The sequence below is a fragment of the Hypanus sabinus genome, chromosome 8 (assembly GCF_030144855.1).
Source record: "Hypanus sabinus isolate sHypSab1 chromosome 8, sHypSab1.hap1, whole genome shotgun sequence".
NCBI lineage: Eukaryota > Metazoa > Chordata > Chondrichthyes > Myliobatiformes > Dasyatidae > Hypanus > Hypanus sabinus.
The window spans coordinates 45,607,494-45,628,698 of NC_082713.1; the positions used below are offsets into that span (position 1 = coordinate 45,607,494).

General features: G+C 37.7%; 1 protein-coding gene across 3 annotated transcripts in view; it reads left to right on the forward strand.

The window, feature by feature from the left end:
• dlg3 (discs, large homolog 3 (Drosophila)) overlaps positions 1-15,220 on the forward strand; it is a 502,957-nt gene extending 487,737 nt beyond the window's left edge. For all 3 annotated transcript variants that reach the window (XM_059977050.1, XM_059977051.1, XM_059977052.1), the window contains 3 exons: positions 3,677-3,786; positions 5,972-6,063; positions 10,631-15,220. In XM_059977050.1, the coding sequence (XP_059833033.1) occupies positions 3,677-3,786; positions 5,972-6,063; positions 10,631-10,737 (309 nt within the window). In that variant the 3' untranslated portion in view covers positions 10,738-15,220. The remainder of the gene's footprint in view (positions 1-3,676; positions 3,787-5,971; positions 6,064-10,630) is intronic.
• The last annotated feature ends 5,985 nt before the right edge of the window (positions 15,221-21,205 follow it).

The following is a 21,205-nucleotide window of genomic DNA, read 5'->3' on the forward strand; positions in this document are numbered from 1 at the left end:
CAGGCCCTTACACAACAAATACAATGTTGTGCCAACCATGTAACCTACTCTAGAAACTGCCTAGAATTTCCCTAGTGCATAGCCCTCTATTTTTCTAAGCTCCCTGTACCCAAGAGGCTCTTAAAAGACCCTGTGGTATCCGCTTCCACCACCGCTGCCAGCAGTGTATTCCACACACCCATCACTCTCCGTGTGAAAAATCTTACCTCTGACATCCCCTCGGTACCTATTTCCAAGCACCTTGAAACTATGTCCCCTCATGTTACCCTTACAGCCCTGGGAAAAAGCCTCTGGCGATCCACACGATCAATGCTCCTCATCTTATACACCTCTATCAAGTCACCTCTCATCATTCGTAGCTCCAAGAAGAAAGGGAGCTATTTTCTTATAAGGTACTCCCTCCAATCCAGGCAACATCCCTTTAAGTCTCCACTGCACTCTCTCTATAGTATCCACATCCTTCCTGTAGTGAGGTGACCAGAAATGAACACAGTACTCCAAATGGGGTCTGACCAAGGTCTTGTATAGCTGTAACATTACCTCACAGCTCTTGAACTCAATCCCACAGTTGACAAATGCCAACACAGCATACACTTTAATACCGTCAACCTGCTCAGCAGCTTTGAATGTCTTATCGACAAACCAAGAATCTTTCAGATCCCCCACGCTGCCAAGAGTCTTAATATTTATATTATATTCTCTCTTCAAATTGGACCTACCAAAATGAACCACTTCACACTTATGTGGACTGAAGTCCATCTGCCACTCTTCATTCTATCGATATCCCGCTTTAACCTCTGACAACCCTCCAGACTATCCCCAACCTTTGTGTCATCAGCAAATTTACTAACTCACCCTTCTACTTCTTCATCCAGGTCACTTATAAAAATCACAAGGACGAGAGGTCCCAGAACAAATCCCTGTAGAACACACTGAATACAATCCATCTATAGCCACCCTTTGCCTTCTATTAGCAAGCCAATTCTGGATCCACAAACCAGGGTGTCCTTGGATCCCATGCCTCCTTACTTTCTGAAGGGGCCGTGCATGGGCAGCCTTATCAAATGCCTTACTGAAATTCATATACACCACATCCACTGCTCTACCTTCATCAATCTGTTTAGTTAAAAAGGTCTGTCATTGTGACTATCAAATATGCTACCAATCATGAAGTGGCACTCTGTTCCTTTTATCCTACCCTTTGACATTCTGGACACCTCCATCAAAAGCTTCAGTTATCAGAGCCCGCTGCACTAAAATACTTGAGAGCAAAGCTCATATCATTCTTTATTATCGTCTGCTGAGCTTTACTGTTATTTTCCTGCTAGTCTTCCATTGTTGAGATTTCCAAGTTGATCTACATGCTGATCAAAAAGAAGTCCGAGATTCAGTCTCTTATTTATGATGTTATGGAGCCAAGTAAGAAGCAAGCTTCACATGCTTCTAGATCTTACTTTGGCTGTGGAGCAAGGTTGGAGTAAACACATGGATTCTATGCCTTGAACGCAATCATAGAAATGAATGGCACAGGAATCAATTCAGCTGACATCTGTGTCGGTCAAAACTAGACCATGTAATTCCCACTTCCCAGCTTTTGGTCTGTACCCTGGTTATAGCTCTTCAAGAACATCTAGGTACCTTTAAATGGAATAATGGTCCTTGCTGACACTGTTCATTCAGGCAGTGAGCCCCAGAACCCAATCACCCTGGCAATAATATTTATTTCCTTTAATTCAGTTAGAAGTTTTATGTCACCTAATTATGATCTCAGCCAAGGAAATAGCTCTTTCACTTTTATCTCATTATTTACTACACAATCCCCATGTCATCAGTGTCTTCACATTAATGCTTCAGTAACATCCACATAAATTTTCAATGAACCCTTCAGTCTGATTACTTTTGTACTGTTGTGACCAGAACTGCACACTATTTTAGTACCTTCTACACTACTAGCATAACTCCGCTTTTCTTATTCTGTGTATCAACTAATAAAAGCAAGATTCCCCAAATGCCAACTTAACTATCATAACTACTTATCTTGCTGCACTTAGGTGTGGAGACATACCTCAACACAAGTGTTTTTCTATACTTCAATGCAGTTTTACCATTTATCAACAATGTATTCTCTTAAACACAAGAGATTCTGTAAATGGTATAAATCTTGAGCAACATGCACAAAAATGCAGAGGAACTCAGCAATGACTTTGACCTGCTCAGATCCCCCAAATTTTGCCCTTTCCTGCTAGCCTGTCAAATTTATTTCCTTGCTTTTTTTTTTCAGAATTAGTTACATTGATTAATATTTGCCTGCACTCTAGAATTTTATTCCTCATTACCAACAATATGGCAATTTTGGTATCATTGGCAAATTATCACATGTGAACCCAAGTCAGTAACATCCTAAAATGGTCATAGCCTGGTAGAGTACTGTAGAGGTGCAATGAACATAGCCCTTTAAGTCACTAAACCTCCTGCTGAAAAGTTAACCTTTTTCCAATTTTTTGGATCTACTTCACACTTTTCAATGCAGATTATAGGTTTTTGCTTTCCCAATCAATATCCGTTGTAAGACTTCGTCAAGTTCCATCTTAAGGTTCCTGTAGACTGCACTTTAAAAGTGCTCCCTGCATTGGCCATCCTTATTAAATCATTAATAAAATATAACCCTGCATCCTTAAATCCAAACAAGAGATTCTGTAGATGCTGGAAATTTTAAGGAACACAGACAAAATGCTGGAGAATCTCCAAGTCAGGCAGCATCTATGGAGGGGAGTACATATTCAATTTATGTTTCAGTTTAAGACCCTTTATCAGAAATGGAAAAGAAGGTTGGGGGTAAGGGATGGATGGAAGGGGTATAATAGAAGTAATCTAATTAATGGAAATAGATCATGGAAGAAAGGGAAGGAGGAGGACCTGAAGCTGGTGTTGGTCAAGTTAGGAGAAGAAAAAGTGTGAGAAGGCAGTCAGAATGGGGAGTGGAAAGAGAGAGGAGAAATTATCAGGAGTTGGAGAAATCATGTTTGTGCCATTAGATTGGAAGCTACCAGACAAAATGTGAGGTGTTGCTGAGTTCCTCTAGTATTTTATGTCCATTGCTTTTTAAATCCACGTTGACTGTCCTTATTTAACCTTCGCCTGTATATACTAGTTTCTGTAGCCCCAGTATTTTTGGAATAAATTGGCCACTAACAGACCTGTGACAATTTGGTTCTGTTGTTTTTCTTGTTGTAAACAAAGATACAACATGAATTATCATTCGGCATCATCCCTGTGGCCAACAGAATCAAAAAATGATTGTCAGACACGTATCATTCCATCCCTTGCTTCTTTATGAAACCTGCAATTATATTTATCAGTCACTTAACGGACTCTGTTTATCAACTAGAATATGGCAATTCTTCCTCTTTAATTTCAATGCTCGTATTAAGTAAAGTATTCATTTGAAATCATGCAAGTTTTTATGCAAGAAACTTATTACATTTAGTCCTTGTGATCCTCATAATTATTTTTGATTTTAGAACTCATCATCAGGATGCACAAATTTAACTGAGTGGAACAATATAGTGCTTATCACTTTAATCTAGCTTTACTTTCATAGTGTGATCTTAATTTTTGAATTGCAACCCATTTCATTGAGTTTACATAATTGAGGTTATAATTTTCTTCTGTACAGGGAAAACACTGCATCCTTGATGTGTCTGGGAATGCAATTAAGAGGTTACAGCTTGCACTACTTTATTCTATTGCTATTTTCATCAAACCAAAATCTGTTCAATCCCTCATGTAAGTATGTAGTTTTGTCTCTGGCTTCAAGAAAGGCTATTTTAATTCCAGTGTCTAAGTTTCATTTATCTGGTTCCAATGAGTAAAATGGTCAAAGACACGCGGGTAGGATTTTTTGAACTATATTCTTCGATGATGTCTTAACATGTGAAGCCTCCATTTCGCCACTGTTGATGGATGAAGTTCAGTTACTTCTTGTTCCTTAAGGTCTTTCTTCATGCCTTGGTATTCCTTAATATGAAATTTCTTAATAAGAAACACAAGAGTTTCTGCAGTTGCTGGAGAAACTCAACAAGTCAGGCGGCATCCATGGAGAATAAACAGGTGACGTTTTGGGCCAAGGCCCTCCATTAGGACATGGTCTCTTCTAATGCCATGAGGAGGCTAAACTCAGGTTGGAAGAGCAACACCAAATATTTCATCTGGGTAGCTTCCAACCTGATGGTATAAGCATCGATTTCTCCGAAATGGTCATTTCTTCCCCCTTTCCCCCCCACCTCATCTGGTTGTGCTCACACCTGATCTTCTCACCTGCCCATCACCGTCCCCTGAATCCCCTTCTTCCATGGTCCACTGTCCTCTCCTATCAGATTTCTTCTTTGGCCCTTTACCTTTTCAACTTACCCCAGTTTATTGTTTCATTCCCCCTCCCCACCTGGTCTGCTTGTACTCTTCCTATTCTGGCTTCTGCCCCCTTCCTTTCCAGTCCTTATGCAGGGTCTGTCCAAAATTGTGACTGTTTGTTCCCCTTCATGGATGCTGCCTGGCTTGCTGAGTTACTCCAGCATTTTTTGTGTGTTGCTGAAGGAATTGGAGCTAATATATATTATACATTCTTTGGTAAGGCTTTCAGTTTTGCTTAAAATAAACATTCTTCATTCCTTCCTCATTTGAGATGTAGTTACTTAAGAGACATATGGTAGCTACTAGAAATTTCTGACGACAAATGAGTCTGCACAGATGAATATTTTTGATTGCTTTAAGTGAGTAGTAATTAGGACCACCTGGGATGTCACTGACTGCATCTGTAAATGGCATTCACTCAAATGTCAGCAGGTTTCCTTCCAACCAACTGATCCTCACAGCAAGGAAAGAAAAATTTCCCTTGAACTGAGATTCCAGTCTGCTTAGTTACATTCAATTCCAGTTTCAAACCTGGCATATGTAACATGCCGTAAGTGCTCCAGTACTAATTCTACACTTGAAGTGCAACACTTAACATATTGCTCAATGAATTTCTGAGGTATAGGCAGCAGAGGCCTTTAGAGGTTTTATATACACTCAATAATTTAGAACTAACTGCTTCCCCACTGCCATTAGATTTCTGAATGGCCTAGGAATCAATTAATGCTAATTTTTTTTTGCTCGATATATTTATTTTGTAATTTATAGTGATTTTGTGTCTTTGCAATGTTCTGCTGCCGTAAAACAAATTTCACTTTTATATGTGACTTGGTTATGATGGATCTAGCCCAGATGTGAACTGATTGGGGAGCAGGTGGGAGGGGACAGCATTTTTGGAAACTGAAGTTCTTAAAATATTATATATAGCAAGCTAATCAACATTTGGCATTAACTGCCCCTCAGCCTTGTCCAGGTGGTGACAAATATAGTTAATCTGTATGTTAAAATACACCTGGGAAATATTGCAATCAATTGTATTACTTCGATCCTTACTGTTTTCTGGTACAGAATCAAAGTACTGTAAGTGCTGACAACCTTAAAAATACAAAAATCAGAAAATATTCAACAGATGAGGCTGCGTCTATGGGAGAAAATCACTTAATGGTCTCAGGTTGACTCTTTTATCTCTTTACCTTTGCTAGCAGCCATGTTGATTATTTCCAACATATTCCACTTTTTTGTTAAGCGCTCCTCTTACTTTTGTAAAGTACAAGGTCCTCTACTTTTAGCTGTAGCTCTATAGATTTGTTTTCTTTCTCCAAAACATTTGGTGAATCATGTGATTTTTGTTTGGTACTAATTCTTGGTTCCAATATGAATTACTCATGGTTACTTGCTCCACAAAGAAGCACTTGTCTGCCCAGTATTTGCCATTTTCCAAGCAAAATCAATTTTTCAGAACAATGCCTTGTTGAACAAGTTTTTGATATTTCAAAACCATTCAAGTAACCTTCAAATGTTAAAGATTCAAGAGTTCAGTATTGAGTTTTTATTTCAATAGGGAAATGAATAAACGACAAACTGAAGAACAGGCAAACAAAACTTTTGAGAAAGCATTGAAGCTGGAGCAGGAATTTGGGGAGTATTTCACAGGTTGGTGCACTCCTTGCAATTTTACTGTTTTTTTAAATCATTAATGAAAGATCAAACATACAAGCATTTTTATAGATAAAAGTTAAACAATAAGGAAAATGTACAAAAGTGCAAAAAATTATTAAATTTTACACCTAATTTCCTAATTTTTACACCTAATTTTTAATCCAAATTTCCATTTGATGTTCCAAGAAGATTACTGTTACAACAAAACAGCAAAGAGAAATTTGTTTCTTGAAAGTGAAGGACTTCCTTTCCTTTAGAATGGAAGGCAAATAATCCCCTTTCTCTTGCCAAATTTCAATTTAACATGATTGAATATAACCAATGCATTGGTGAACTTTAAGTATTAAAAGATTTAGAAAGACAAGACTGCAGTTTTAGGCTTCACAATCCAGTAAGACTGTTGAGGTAATACAGCAGGTATATACCAGAAAAAAAAAGTTTGTCAGCTTATACAGGAAATAACAAATATGAAAAATTGGATTGTTATAATTTCAGTGTTAAGGAACAGGAGATGCAGCTCAATGACCTAGTCAGGGAAAGTGAAGAGGTGATTAGAGAAGATCTATAGGCAGGTAGTCACTAGGGCCTCGGGAGACATACAAGTAGATTAACAGGAGAGGAAAGGTCAGGAGTCGGAGGCTAGAGAGCACCCCTGTGGTTGTACCCCTTGACAATAAATACTCCAGCTTGAGTACTGGGGGGGGGGGGGGGCGCGGCCTACCTGGAGGGAGTAACACTGGCCGCGCCTCTGGCACTATGGTTCAGAAGGGTAGGAAAAGGAAGAGGGTGGCAGCAGCAATAGGGGACTCTATAGTTAAGGGTCAGACAGGCGATTCTGTGGATGCAGGAAAGATGAACGGATGGTAGTTTGCCTCCCAGGTCCCAGGCTCCGGGTTGTTTCTGATCACATCCACGATATCCTGAAGTGGGAAGGAGAACAGCCAAAGGTCGTGGTACCAACGACATAGGTAGGAAAAGGGTGGAGGTCCTGAAAGCAGACTACAGGGAGCTAGGAAGGAAGTTGAGAAGCAGGACCACAAAGGTAGTAATCTCGTGATTACTGCCTGTGCCACACGACAGTATAGGAGTAGAGTGAGGTGGAAGGTAAATGCATGGCTGAAGGATTGGAGCAGGGGGCAGGGATTCAGATTTCTGGATCATTGGGACCTCTTTTGGGGCAGGAGTGACCTCTACAAAAAGGACAGGTTGCACCTAAATCCCAGGGGGACTAATATCCTGGTGGGGAGGTTTGTTAAGGTTATCATGGAGAGCTTAAACTAGGATTGCTGGGGAGGTAGGAACCGAACTGAAGAGACAAAGAGGCGGTTGGCTCACAAATAGTGAAATCTTGGAGACAGTGCGAGAGGGAGGATAGGCAGGTGATAGATAAGGGACACACTCAGACCGATGGTTTGAGAAGTGTCTAGGAGTATTATGAACAAAGCGGATGAGCTTTGAGTACTTGGAGCTATGATGCGGTGGCATTACAGCCTTGATCGGAGATAGTGTCACGGCTGCAGAAAAAGAGGAAATCATGGAGTGATTGTCTACGGAGTCTCTGTGGGTTGAAGTTAAGGGATCAATGACTCTACTTAGGTGTTTTTTATAGACCAGCCAATCGTAACAGGGATGTCAGGGAGCAGATAGGGAGACAGATTCTGGAATGGTTTGATAATAACAGGGTTGGCATGGTGGGAGATTTTAGTTTCCCAAATATCGATTGGCATGTCCCTAGAGTGAGGGGTTTGGATGGGGTAAAGTTTGTTAGGTGCATTCAGGAAGGTTTCTTGACACAATATGTAGATAAGCCTACAAGAGGAGAGGCTGTACTTGATCTGCTATTGGGAAATGAACCTGGTCATGTATCAGATCTCTCAGTGGGAGAGCATTTTGGAGATAGTGATCACAATGCTCCTTTACCATAGCATTGGAGAGGGATAGGATAGAAAGCGTTTAAATGGAGTAAACTATGAGGCTATCATGCAGGAACTTGGCAGCATAAATTGGGAACAGATGTTCTCGGGGAAATGTGGCAAATGTTCAGGGAATATTTGTGTGGAGTTCTGCATAGGTACGTTCCAATGAGACGGGAAGGATGGTAGATATGGGAACTGTGCTGTACAAAGGCTGTTGTAAATCTGGTCAAGAAGAAGAGGAGCTTATGAAAGGTTCAAAAAACTAGGTAATGATAGAGATCTAGAAAATTATAAGGCTAGCAGGAACGAGCTTAAGAAAGAAATTAGGAGAGCCATAGAGGCCATGAGAAAGCTTTGGCAGACAGGACTGAGGAAACCCAATGGCATTCTACAAATATGTGAAGAGCAAGAGGATAAGACATGAGAGAATAGGACCAATCAAGTGTGACAATGGAAAAGTGTGTATGGAACCGGAGGAGATAGCAGAGGTACTTAATGAGTAGTTTGCTTCGGTATTCACTATGGAAAAGGATCTTGGTGATTGTAGTGATGACTTACAGCGGACTGAAAAGCTTGAGCATGTAGATATTAAGAAAGAGGATGTGCAGGAGCTTTTAGAAAGCATCAAGTTGGATAAGAGACCGAGACTGTACGAGATGTACCCCAGGCTACTGTGGGAGGTGAGGGAGGAGATTGCTGAGCTTCTGGTGACGATCTTTGCACGATCAATGGGGACAGGAAAGGTTCTGGAGTATTGGAGAGTTGTGTATGTTGTTCCCTTATTCAAGAAATAGAGTAGAGATAGCCCAGGAAATTATAGACCAGTGAGTCTTATTTTAGTGGTTGGTAAGTTGATGGAGAAGGTCCTGAGAGGGACGATTTATGAAGATTTGGAGAGGCATAATATGATGAGGAATAGTCAGCATTGCTTTGTGAAAGGCAGGTCATGCCTTATGAGCTTGATTGAATTTATTGAGGATGTAACTAAACACATCGGTGAAGGAAGAGCAGTAGATGTAGTGTGTATGGATTTCAGCAAGGCACTTGACAATGTACCCCATGAAAGACTTATTGAGAAAGTAAGGAGGCATGGGATCCAAGGGGATACTTTGTGGATCCAGAACTGGCTTGCCCATAGAAGGCAAAGAGTGGTTGTAGACAAGTCATATTCTGCATGGAGGTCAGTGACCAGTGGTGTGCCTCGGGGATCTGTTCTGGGACCACTACTCTTTGTGATTTTTATAAATGACTTGGATGAGGAAGTGGAGGAATGGGTTAGTAAATTTGCTGATGACACAAAGGTTGGGGGTGTTGTGTAGAGGGCTGTCAGAGGTTACAGCAGGACATTAGGATGCAAAACTGGGCTGAAAAGTGGCAGATGGAGTTCAATCCAGATAAGTGTGAGGTGGTTCATTTTGGTAGGTCAAATATGATGGCAGAATATAGTATTAATGGTAAGACACTTAGCAGTGTGGAGGATCAAAGGGATCTTGGGGTCCAAATCCATAGGCCACTCAAAGCTGCTGCGCAGGTTGACTCTGTGGTTAAGAAGGCGCATATGGTGCATTGGCCTTCATCAATCATGGGAATAAGTTTAAGAGCCAAGAGGTAATGTTATAGCTATATAGGACCCTGGTCAGACCCCACTTGGAGTACTGTGCTCAGTTTTGGTCACCTCACTACAGGAAGGATGTGGAAACCATAGAAAAGGTGCAGAGGAGATTTACAAGGATGTTGCCTCGATTGGGGAGCATGCCTTATGAGAATAGGTTGAGTGATCTTGGCCTTTTCTCCTTGGTGTGATGGAGGATGAGAGGTGACCTGATAGAGGCACAAAAGATGAGGAGAGGCATTGACTATCCACATGATCAGAGGCTTTTTCCCAGGGCTGAAATGGCTAGCACGAGAGGGCACAGTTTTAAGGTGCTTGGAAGTAGGTACAGAGGAAATGTCAGGGGCAAGTTTTTTACGCAGAGAGTGGTGAGTGCATGGAATGGGCTGCTAGTGATGGTGGTGGAGGCGGATACGATAGGGTCTTTTAAGAGACTCCTGGACAGGTACATGGAGCTCAGAAAAATAGAGAGCTAAAGGTAACCCTTGGTAATTTCACGGGTAAGGACATGTTCAGCACAGCTTTGTGGGTCAAAGGGGCTGTAGATTTTCTGTTTCTACACTGGAAACTCCAAAGTAATTTTGTGTTGTTTAAAATTTAGAAGGAATGGGACAAAATAAACGATCAGTATTCTGGTGCTTAAAGTGTTAAGAATATGTTGCATAGATTTAAGGTTAATTGGAACTAAGTTGAAGAAATTTTAAAGAATTGTCATAATTTAAAAATTAGGCTAGAGTCATTGAAGAAAAAGTAAATTTAGGAATGTGGGAATGATAAAATTAAAACCAGTGTCCTGTGGAAGAATAAATGCCAGAATATTTTTCTCTGCTGCTGTTTAAATCTCACCCAGCCCTTTGAGTGTTTTGTTTAATCTGTTCCTGGATTCAATTATAGTTCATTATTCCGGATACTTACTTTCTCTGCATTATTTTATATATTTTCCTCCTGCTTTCTGTTCATACATTCCTTTCTAATTTTTGCTGACATTACAGTACTTTGCATTTTATAGTGTTGCAATTTTTGTTTTCTACAGCCATTGTACAGGGAGATTCATTAGAGGAGATATACAACAAAATTAAGCAAGTCATTGAAGAACAGTCTGGTCCGTACATCTGGATTCCTTCATCTGAAAAACTCTAAGCATATCCCAATGTTTAGAGAGAAGATGTTGATGGGGGAAATGTATCCCCCTTTTAAGATATGTTGCATATCAAGTTTTATCTTTCTCATTATGTTATTATGAATCCTCACCGTCGCTGTGGCTGTTTCCATACTGCATGGTTTTTATGGAATTCCATCAACAACATGGAAATGCACACCTGAGTATTTTAAAGAACATCTTCAGGAAACGGGACCAGGATTGCATTGACTTTGTATGTTTGTATTACCTGAAGATCAGCTACGACAGTTTCATATGGACTAAGCTGTGGTTTTAAAGAACCAGTGTTCACAGGGTTATCAGTACCATTCCTCAAAAATGATCTTTCTGAAATTTCCTAATGCAGATGGGTTTGAAAGGAGAAAAGAAACCACTCTACTCCTCTGTGATTACTCATAGCAGTGCTTTTAAAGACACAAATTGTATACAATTCCTCACCTCAGGAGGAGGAGGAACAGAGTGAATACTAGAATTTAAATCATTGTGGTACTTTAGATGAAAATATAACATGATAATTTTCAACATATTAAATTGCACATTGTTTTACACATCAAAATATGGTTGTCTGCATGGACATTTTACATTTTTTGCTGTTTTTTTTTATAAAGTTATTTGAGTAAAAGCTGACAGATGATAAAGAAATTGTAAGTTGCTCTGACTGCTATTCACACATGGCTTTGTATGAATGAAATGGAAGAAAATTGTGTCTTTGTCCAGAATGCCCTTTTGTGAAATCAACTGGATTTAATTTGAATTTGTAGTGGTCTGGAAGCCCATCTTCTATATCACTACCAAACTCAAAATAATTTTACAAATACGATCATAGATCTAATCTACCTTTTTTTTGTTGATACACAATGTGAGTACTTTGTTCTTTTAATGTATTTATATACAATTGTTGCACAAAGTTCTCTGGTAAGGGAACAAAGATGGAACTTCTGTTTTGAAGTTCTCCAGAGTAAAATTAGAACAACCTATTAGAAATTCTGTGTAAACAACTGGGCAGTTGTTTAACCATAAAGCATGAAGGATTGTCAGTTTGGCTTTGTTCAAAGGTAGTCTTAGATTTTTTTTTGAACTGGCATTTAAATTGGGCAGATTTGAGTGCATTCTTCTTAAAGCGCTATGCCTATTTTTACGCAGAAAAGTTTTGGTATTTTATTGGGGTGGGATGTAAGCAGGAGACAGTAATGTTACTCGTGATGAAGACAAGTTATTGATGTTTGAAATACAATTATAAATTCTAAATACATGCCAGTCCCATGAATTAGATGCACATTTGGGCATGGCAATCATTTTAAATAGAAAAGCAAATTTGAGAGTTCATAAAACTCTACAGCTGCCATACTTCCCCTTGCAATTTGTTAGGTTTATCTATCTTTGGAACATATGACTGACTCCTGTCTGTCACAGACATTGGTTTTAAACTTAATCACAATAACGACTGCTGCAATCCATAAGATATCAACATTGCATGTAAACTCTTAATTATACATTTCTAGTGTAAATAATCAAGCTGAAACTTTGATCAACAAAGTAATTAACCAGTAGATATCCCCACAAGATGACTGTGTCAACACATAAGTGCAGTTATACCAGGCCTTTCATGTGGACTACCATTTTATGTTCAGCTGTTGTTACCTATAATATAAAATTCATCTTCTAATGGTAATTAGAACAGTTCACACAGCAACAAAATGGATAGTAAATAGGATACATCGCTGAATTGACTGAAAGGAAGCCTTGCTGGCTTCCATTTCATTTAGTCCAACTTCATGTAATGACAGGCTTAGACCAATGTGTAGTAAATGATTCATAGTTATGGGCAGAAAGGGAGATCAAGTGCCTATGTTGTAACACTGAAGGCCATTCTGCATTGGATTCATTCCCTTCTTAATTGTACCACAGGAATATCTTTCAAATGTTCCACTTTTGTGGTTGGGTTTTGCTTCCTTCCAGGTTTGCAGATAACGGGCTATGATATTTTATTTTTAATTAAACATTTTTAATTCTCAGGGTTTTCAGTGAAGTAACTTTGATAATTGGCCTAAACCATGTCCACTAGAATGCGGTTTGTGTGCCTATCTAATTAGGCAATTATTGTATATAGTAATAGGAATGACATAGATTGGAATGCTGACTTGCACGCAGTGGAAGGATACTTACCAATATATTGCAGATGAACTCCTATCCATTTTTCCTATTTTTTTTCTGGTGGGGTGAATATTTTACTTCTATCACAAAATTTCCCAAAGTAAACCAGCAACCAAGCAGCATCATTAAATAGTATACAGTTTTCAACTACTGCGCCTAGTTTTTTAACTCAGTTATAACTATATTTTCACAGTTGACAACTGCACAATATTATTAAGTGATTAACTCTGCCCAATCACTAATACATAGTGATCAACAAAATGTTTAAAAAAAATACTAGATGCCAATGTGGTAGATCTCAGTGAAGTGAAATGCAATTTGTCCAATGGAAAAATCCAAAAGTTTAGTGTTAGAATCAGAACTCTGAAATTAGGGACCTTTGATTTGCACTGAGTGTAAGTTGATTCCACCCAGTGGCTAGTTAAAATAAGCCCTGTGCTTGGACTTCTAGTGATTCTGCTTATTTATCCCAATTCATTTTCCTTTAAATAAAAGTTTTAAATTTTGCTATCTCAATCAATGAAATTAGTAGTCATTTTACTTTTAAAATATTTGTAGCCTGTGTTAATTTATCTGAGCAACATGTTTTAAAATTATTTTGTCACATTAAAACAATGTAAAAGTTGCATTTCACTGGTTATTTTAAATGTTATAACCCCTGCATTATCATTTTTCTGCATATTACAGGCCAGGCTGGAGGTTCTCCTGGTGACTTCTATTGTGCAAAATATTTGGTCCTCAAATTGTCAATATAATGGTTACTAAATTCAGTGGTAATTGACTCTTCTACACTTTTACTATCCAAAACCTCATTCTGCAGCCAGGTTTGTAATGCAAGTACTAAGTTCTAGAAGTTGCACTGTGTTAAGGTCTTTAAAATTTCTTTGTGCATTGTTTTAAGAAAAGTATTAACTGTTTTTTAAAATGGAATTAGTCTAATTTCTAAGCTAAATTGTGCCGTATACCTGCTGTCCAGTTCCAGTTGATGATTCTTGTCCAGTTATACATATTAGAAATCAGCCTGCACATATTAGTCCAGCAAGGCAACTGAAGATTGTGGATAGAGAATGCTTAAAACAAGAAAAATAAGTATCATAGTAAAAGTTAAAAATAAATTTTAGGGTAATGAGAGGGCTAGCTGTTTTTAATTGTTTGCTATTCACAGTACATGGTATAAGATGGAATGGGGGGAGGGAAATTCTAGTCTTTAAAAGAGAATGTCTTTTTCAGTTAGTATTTCCATGTCTGGAAATACTAACCCAAAATTATTATAAGATAAATTGAGGAAAATGTTTTCTGACTGAAGTTATGAAGCTGGACATTCTTACGTGCACCACACAGTAAGTACAAGCTGTAAAGTTTATTTTAAAAAGTTTGCAATACAATTCCAAGGGGCAGTAAATTGTTTTAACTGGTGTTTAAGCATGATTGCAAGGATTTTTTTAAAACAGAAAATGTTATCATTATCATTTATCAAGACATACATTGGGATTGGTTTATTTGGCAAATTTCCAATAAACAATTTCCATAGTCTGTAGCTATTAGAAAGATGTTAGTGATTTCATCCCTGCTAAATAGTTCTAGAGCCAGTCTAAAGTTTGTGACGATTGCTTCAAAGGGCTAAATTCTACACAGTCAAAGCATTCTCAGACTTTAAATTATGAGGGAGAATTTGGAAGAAAAATTTAATCATATGAACTCAGCAGTGAAATGCTTATATCAATATGATGTCTGCACACTCACTAAGTAACAATTCTCTATTGCTATTTGTCATTATGTTATTTAGGTTGGAATTGGGGAAAATACTGTATAGAGAATGTTACTAGTATAGTTACAGCATAATAGGTCATATGGGCATGAAATAAATATGTGAATACATTTGATCTAAGCAATCATGCCACTGGAAATAATGGAAAAAGCAATGAATATTACTAGCAGACCAGATTTTTTTTAAATTACTGAGAGTTTGAAAGAACTATGTAGACAAAAGATCATCTACTCTTCTTAGTACCTGTGATATATTACTTACATTTAGTCTTTGTAGTAATGAAAATTCACGTGGTATCCAGGTGGAATCACATCATTAGCATTAATTGACAAATTAATAGTCAAATGGATTAGCGTGCTACACGTGCATATATTTGAATATGGTACTGAGGATGACCTGCAGGGGCTTGCCTGCAGATCATTCAATACGCAGACTTATGTTCTGATTGGCAATCCAAAACGCAGGTAAATTAAATTTTGCCTTTAGTTGTTATGTATTCATTTTATGCCCAGCAAAATAAAAGCTGCCGAAAATGGTCTGCAGCATTGGATTTTGATCCTTGTGTCATAAACATACATATCTTCCATTTACGAAAATATAGCTCTGGTTGGGAATCACATGTAGTACATTATAATGAAGCCATTCTGTCTCCAGCTCTGCAGTTATATGCAAGTAGTTGGAAAGTAATCCAGGAATTATGATGAGAAGTCTCCTGGCTACAGCTGTAGAAGAGTTTTTATAAACCCGTTAATCCATAACATTCCCTGATTACACTGTGTGGAATAATTTTAGGGTTCCAGTTATTGGAATAGTGGCAAATTGAAAGAAACAATGTTTTATTCCATATTATTTAAAACAAAATGGCTCTGGCTATAAAAAATAAAACCTGTTTACTTTGATCAAAATCAAATTAAACTGTGGTTGTCTTTAATTTCAAAACATCCCCAAAGATTAATGAATCCAGTGTTATTTAAGTTTATTACTTGCACAAATAATTGTGTTCCTCCTTTACCATTCTCTATCCTACCCAAGACAGAATCCATAATACAGAGGAAGCTGTAACCACTTTCTCTTGGTCTAAGGCTGCTGCTATGCAGCCATTAGTGTAATGAATATCTTAATCCAATTTTATTTTGTGAATACTACACGTATGAAAAGGACATTTGATGTTGCTTTATGGTAGGTAAATCCAAATACCAAAACCATGATTTAATAGTAAGATTTATCATCTAATTATAAGACTGATATAAGGTTCCCTGTTGCAGTAATTTTAAAAATGGATACCCTATTTACTAGTTGTGGAAAAGAGAATACACTCTAAAGAATCCTGTAGTTAGTAACAAAATGTTCTTTGCAATGAGGCAGCTGATTGCAACAAGAACACTAAGAGTCAGTACTTTAGGTCTAGAAGGCAAATAAAATATCTTGCTATAGACAGCATACATAATAATTATCGCTATTAAGTGCACATATAGTAGATACTGGCATAGTCAAGACTACTTTGTGATAACTTCCCATCAAAATGGCCTCAATGTAAGTTGAAGGGATTCATGTTGTAGCATTTCAATATTAACAAGGTATCTGAAAAAGAATGCAATCACAGACCTGTGTCTTAACAAATTAGTATTTTTGAGAGAGTAAACTGGAGAAATAAATCAGGTCTGTGGATCAAATTACTTTCTATTTAGTCATTTTTCAAGTATGAAATGGTTCCAGAAGACTGGAAAATGGCAAATGTCACCCCACTCTTCAAGAAGGGAGAGAGGCAGAAGAAAGCAAATTATAGGCCAGTTACTCTCACCTCAGTGGTTGGGAAGATGTTGATTAAGAAGGATGAGGTCTCAGGGTACTTGGAGGGACGTGATAAAATAGACCATAGTCAACATGGTTTCCTCAAGGGATAATCTTGCCTGACAAATCTGTTGGAATTCTTTGAAGAAGTAACAAGCAGGATAGACAAAGAATCCATTGATGTGTACTTGGATTTTCAGCCGGCCTCTGACAAGGCACCACACATGAAGCTGCTTCAAGCTACGAGGCCATGGTATTCGAGGACAGATTCTAGAGGAGGCAGAGTGAGAATAGTGAGGCTTTTCTGCCTGGTAGCCGGTGACTAGTGGTGCTTCAAAAGTGTCTGTGTTAGGACAAATTCTTTTCACTTTATATGTCAATGATTTGGATGAAGGAATTGACGGCTTTGTTGCAAAGTTTGCAGATGATATGAAGATGGGTGGAAGGGCAGGTAGTTTTGAGGAAGTAAAGAGGCCACAGAAGGACTTTGACAGGTTAGGAGAATGGGCAAAGAAATGGCAGATGGAATACATTGTGGTCATGGACCTTGCTATAAGTCTATTTTCTAAATAGAGAAAAAGTACAAAAAAATTAGATGCAAATCTAAATTTGCAGGTTGAGTCTGTGGTGAGGAAGGCAAATAGGATGTTAGCATTCATTTCAAAAAGACTAGAATATAAAAGCAAAGATGGAATGTTGAAACTTTATAAAGCACTGGTGAGGCCTCACTTGGAGTTTTGTGAGCAGTTTTGGGCCTTTATCTTAGAAAGGATGTGCTGAAACTGGAGAGGGTTCAAAGGAGATTAACAAAAATGATTCCAAAAATAGCTTGTCACATGAAGAGTGTCTGTTGGTTCTGGGCCTGAATTCAGAAGAATAAGGGGTGACTGCATTGAAACCTATTGAATGGTGAAAGACCTTGATAGAATGGATATGGAGAAGATGTTTCCTATGGTGGTAGAGTCTAAGACCAGAGGACACAGCTTCAGAACAGAGGGGCATCCTTTTTTAATATATAAGGAGGAATATGTCTAGCCAGAGGGTGGTAAATCTGTGGAACTCTTTGCCATAAGCAGCTGTGGAAGCCAAGTCTTTATGTATATTTAGGCAGAGTATGATAGATTCTTGATTGGTCGATACAGGGAGAAGACAGGAGATTAGGGCCGAGAGGAAAATTGGAACAGCCATGATAAAATGGCAGATGAAACTCGATGGGCCAAATGGCCTAATTCTGTTCCTATATCTTATCAATGAAATACAAACACATGAAGTGTTATCAAGTAAAATATCACACTAACCTGTGGAAGGAATATTAGAATAAATAACCAAATCCTTTGGTGATACCCAGTGTAACAGAAGAATCTGGTGAAAATCCATGAAGAACTGCAACTGAAGACAGTGATTTAGTGCTTAAAATGCTGTGCAGGTGCTTAGAATGGGAGGGATCCAGAGTGAGTGCTGTAGGACTGGAAGAGTTTATATTTTTAGGAAAGGATTTGAAAATGAGAATAAGATCTTTAAAAATGAATTATTGCCTGGAATCAGTGCAGGTCAGGAAGCAGAAGAGGATGGATTAATTAAGCATACAGAGAGCAGAACCTTTGAGGACTGAGCTTTACATAGAGTGCAAAATTAGATATAAGCCATGAAGTAGACGAGTTTTTTTTTAAAAAAATCACAAGAGTTCATGCTTATACTTTCAAAATCAATTGCTCAAAATATTAATTATTTAATATCTCGATCTTTCTAAAGCTATTTTATATTTCAGGTAGCATTATCATATTTTCCTTACTTAGCCCAACCTCCCTCTTTCACAATCAATTGTTATATCGTGTACAAAAAAAAGTTGGAATATTTATTGAAGGATGTAATAACAACTTTAAAAGGATTGAGCACAGTCAACATGGATGTATGAAAGGAAGATCAGTTTTGATAAATCTAGAGTTCTGTGAGGATGTACATAGAAGAAATAAGGGGAACCAGTGACAATGGTGTGTTTGGATTTTCAGAAAGTATATGATGAAAGTCCAAAAGCATAAGTGATTATCAAGATTAGAGAAATGGGAATTAGGGGTAATAGTACTGATGTGGATTGAGAACTGCCATTCAGAAAGAAAGTAAAGAGTGGAAGTAAATAAAAGCATTCTCTGGTTGGCAGGCTGAATTGATATAATATCAAAGGATCGGTGGTTGGGCCCTAATTTTTCACAATCTATATCAATGAAATCAACATGAAGAGGCTTCAAGGATATATAAGCAAGCTAAGTGAGAGGAGAGGACATAGTTTGTGCAATATAATTTGTAGAAAGGAGGTTATCTGCTTTGCATATAACAGAAAAGCTGAGAATTTAAGTGGTATGTTAAGTGACAAGAGTCAGGATACTGCATGAAAACCTAAATAAGGAATTGTTGCAATTGTATAGGCCCTTGTAGAGGCTTTCGCACTCATAAAATATAGCATTCCCAATAACTGAGTACACAACAGACCTGCATAGAAAAGGAACTAGTTCTCCATAGCTCCATATTAATGGTTATGTATGTGGACTCTCCGCAACATCACTCACGAAGTTTTCCCCTGCAAACTGCCCAGATCTGGATTCGCAGCCCTTTACTTCAAAATGGTAAAATCTACATTGTATTATTCAGAAAAAAACATTCCACCAATTCACATCAAGCAGTTCACGGCTCTGGATATCACAACAAAAGCTTTCACATCTACTGGATGGATAAGCAAACCAACACTCGAGTCCACTTCCATGCCAGAGTTCCCAGCACTAAGATCCTAATGACATTTAATCAGCTTTGTTGCACAAGCCATTTTGATTGCATGCTCAACACATTAGATCCAGATACAGTTTCTGATTCTGGGAAGAGAATGGACAACTCTATACTTACAAACTGATCAGTGCAGTGACAGTACCCTTACCATAACCTGCAAAGCAAATGAAATGATGCACTTTGAACTGTTTGTGTTCAAACACAAACATAGAACGGACAACTCTACACTTAATATTTATCATGCTATAAAAACACTCACAATTTATTGCAAAATATTCCAGAAGGGCAAAACCATTGTTCAAAGTTCAATGTAAAGTCATTATCAAGGTGTATATATATGTCACCCATATAGTACTCCAAGATCCATTTTCTTGTAGGCATTCACAGTAGAACAAATAAATACAGCATAACTAATTTTTTTAAAACTACACACAAAGACTATCAATATGCAGAAGACAAACTCTGCAAACAAAAATAAATAAATAATTCTGTCAGGATGTCCTGATGAAGGGCCTCAGCCTGAAATGTCGACTGTACTATTTCCTATAGATGCTGCCTGGCCTGCTGTGTTCCACCAGCATTTTGTGTGTGTTGCTTGAATTACCAGCATCTGCAGATTTTCTTGTGATCTCTCCCTAATATTTTCTTCATTGGTCTTACCACCATATTTCTTTCAATGCGGGTTAAAAACTAGGAATGATTTTTAAATAGTGATAACTAATATTGAAACAGCTGTCATTCAATCAATGGAAAACCTCTGTTTATTTAAAATATGTGGCTGTTCATGCAATGTAATCTATAACATTCATCTCACACTCCTGACAGTTAAGCTACAAAACATTTAAAAGCTTAACAAATGACAGGTTACCATTCTAATTAGTTTCCAAATGTTTTGTAAACATTCTTCTTAATGCATATTTGGAAACTGAATGATATTCACAAATTTTAATTTTGCAATCCAGAACATGGATAACTATCCCTAAAATACTAATCTTGTTATGTAGTTTGTGATTGAATATTGCTTATTCATAATACTCCAATGAAATTCAAATAAATTACAAAATAACCAAATACAGGTTGAGTACCCCTTATTCAAAATCTGAATTTTTTTTTGAGCACTGACATGGCATCACAAATGGAAAATTCCACAAGACACTGGGAAGGCTTCTAGGCATCTTGCAGGTCTCCGCACATCACAAACAATTCTGAGAAGTGACTTAAACTATGTAATGAACAGAAGTTAATGGAAATACACTGCATAAAGTGAAAAATGAATATCTTGATCATGTATGGAAAGAGTCGATTCAACAGCTTCAGAGTGAACATATGCAGCTTAATGATCATGAAATAAAGATCTATCATGAGAACTGAAAATTAAAGGTAATTGTGAATACTCAGCAGGCTGGTTGCAGAAATTTAAGAAAAGGCATGGCATTAAATTTTAAAAGCGTCTGATCACGTGGAGACTGAAAGCCTGCCATCGTTTATTGTTGTTCAGCACCTAAATCAGGTATTCTCTCCTGATGTTGCTGTGCTGCTTTTGTTACCTTGCACACATATTATTATAATATTAGTGGTATGTAATAATTTTTACTGTTAAGTACATTCGGTATGGGTGATGAACAAGTGTAGGACAAAGACCAGTAGCATATAAATTCAGAGTTGGAAAGGAAATGATGGTGATCCCAAGCTATCTCATTATATATTCCAAAATCTGAAAAAATCCAAAACACTTCCAAGCCCCAAGCATTTTGGATAAGGGGTAGTCGACCTGTATCTCCTTCTAATGTTTATTTTCATTGGTCTTACCCACTATATTGAAACAAATATAAAACTAAATGAACATGGACATTTTTTTGGAAAAACAACACTGAATAGGTAAGTTAAATAGAGTCACTATTCTAAAGAACCATCATTCTACTTTCTTGAAATACCCATGTCAAGTAAATGAAATTCTG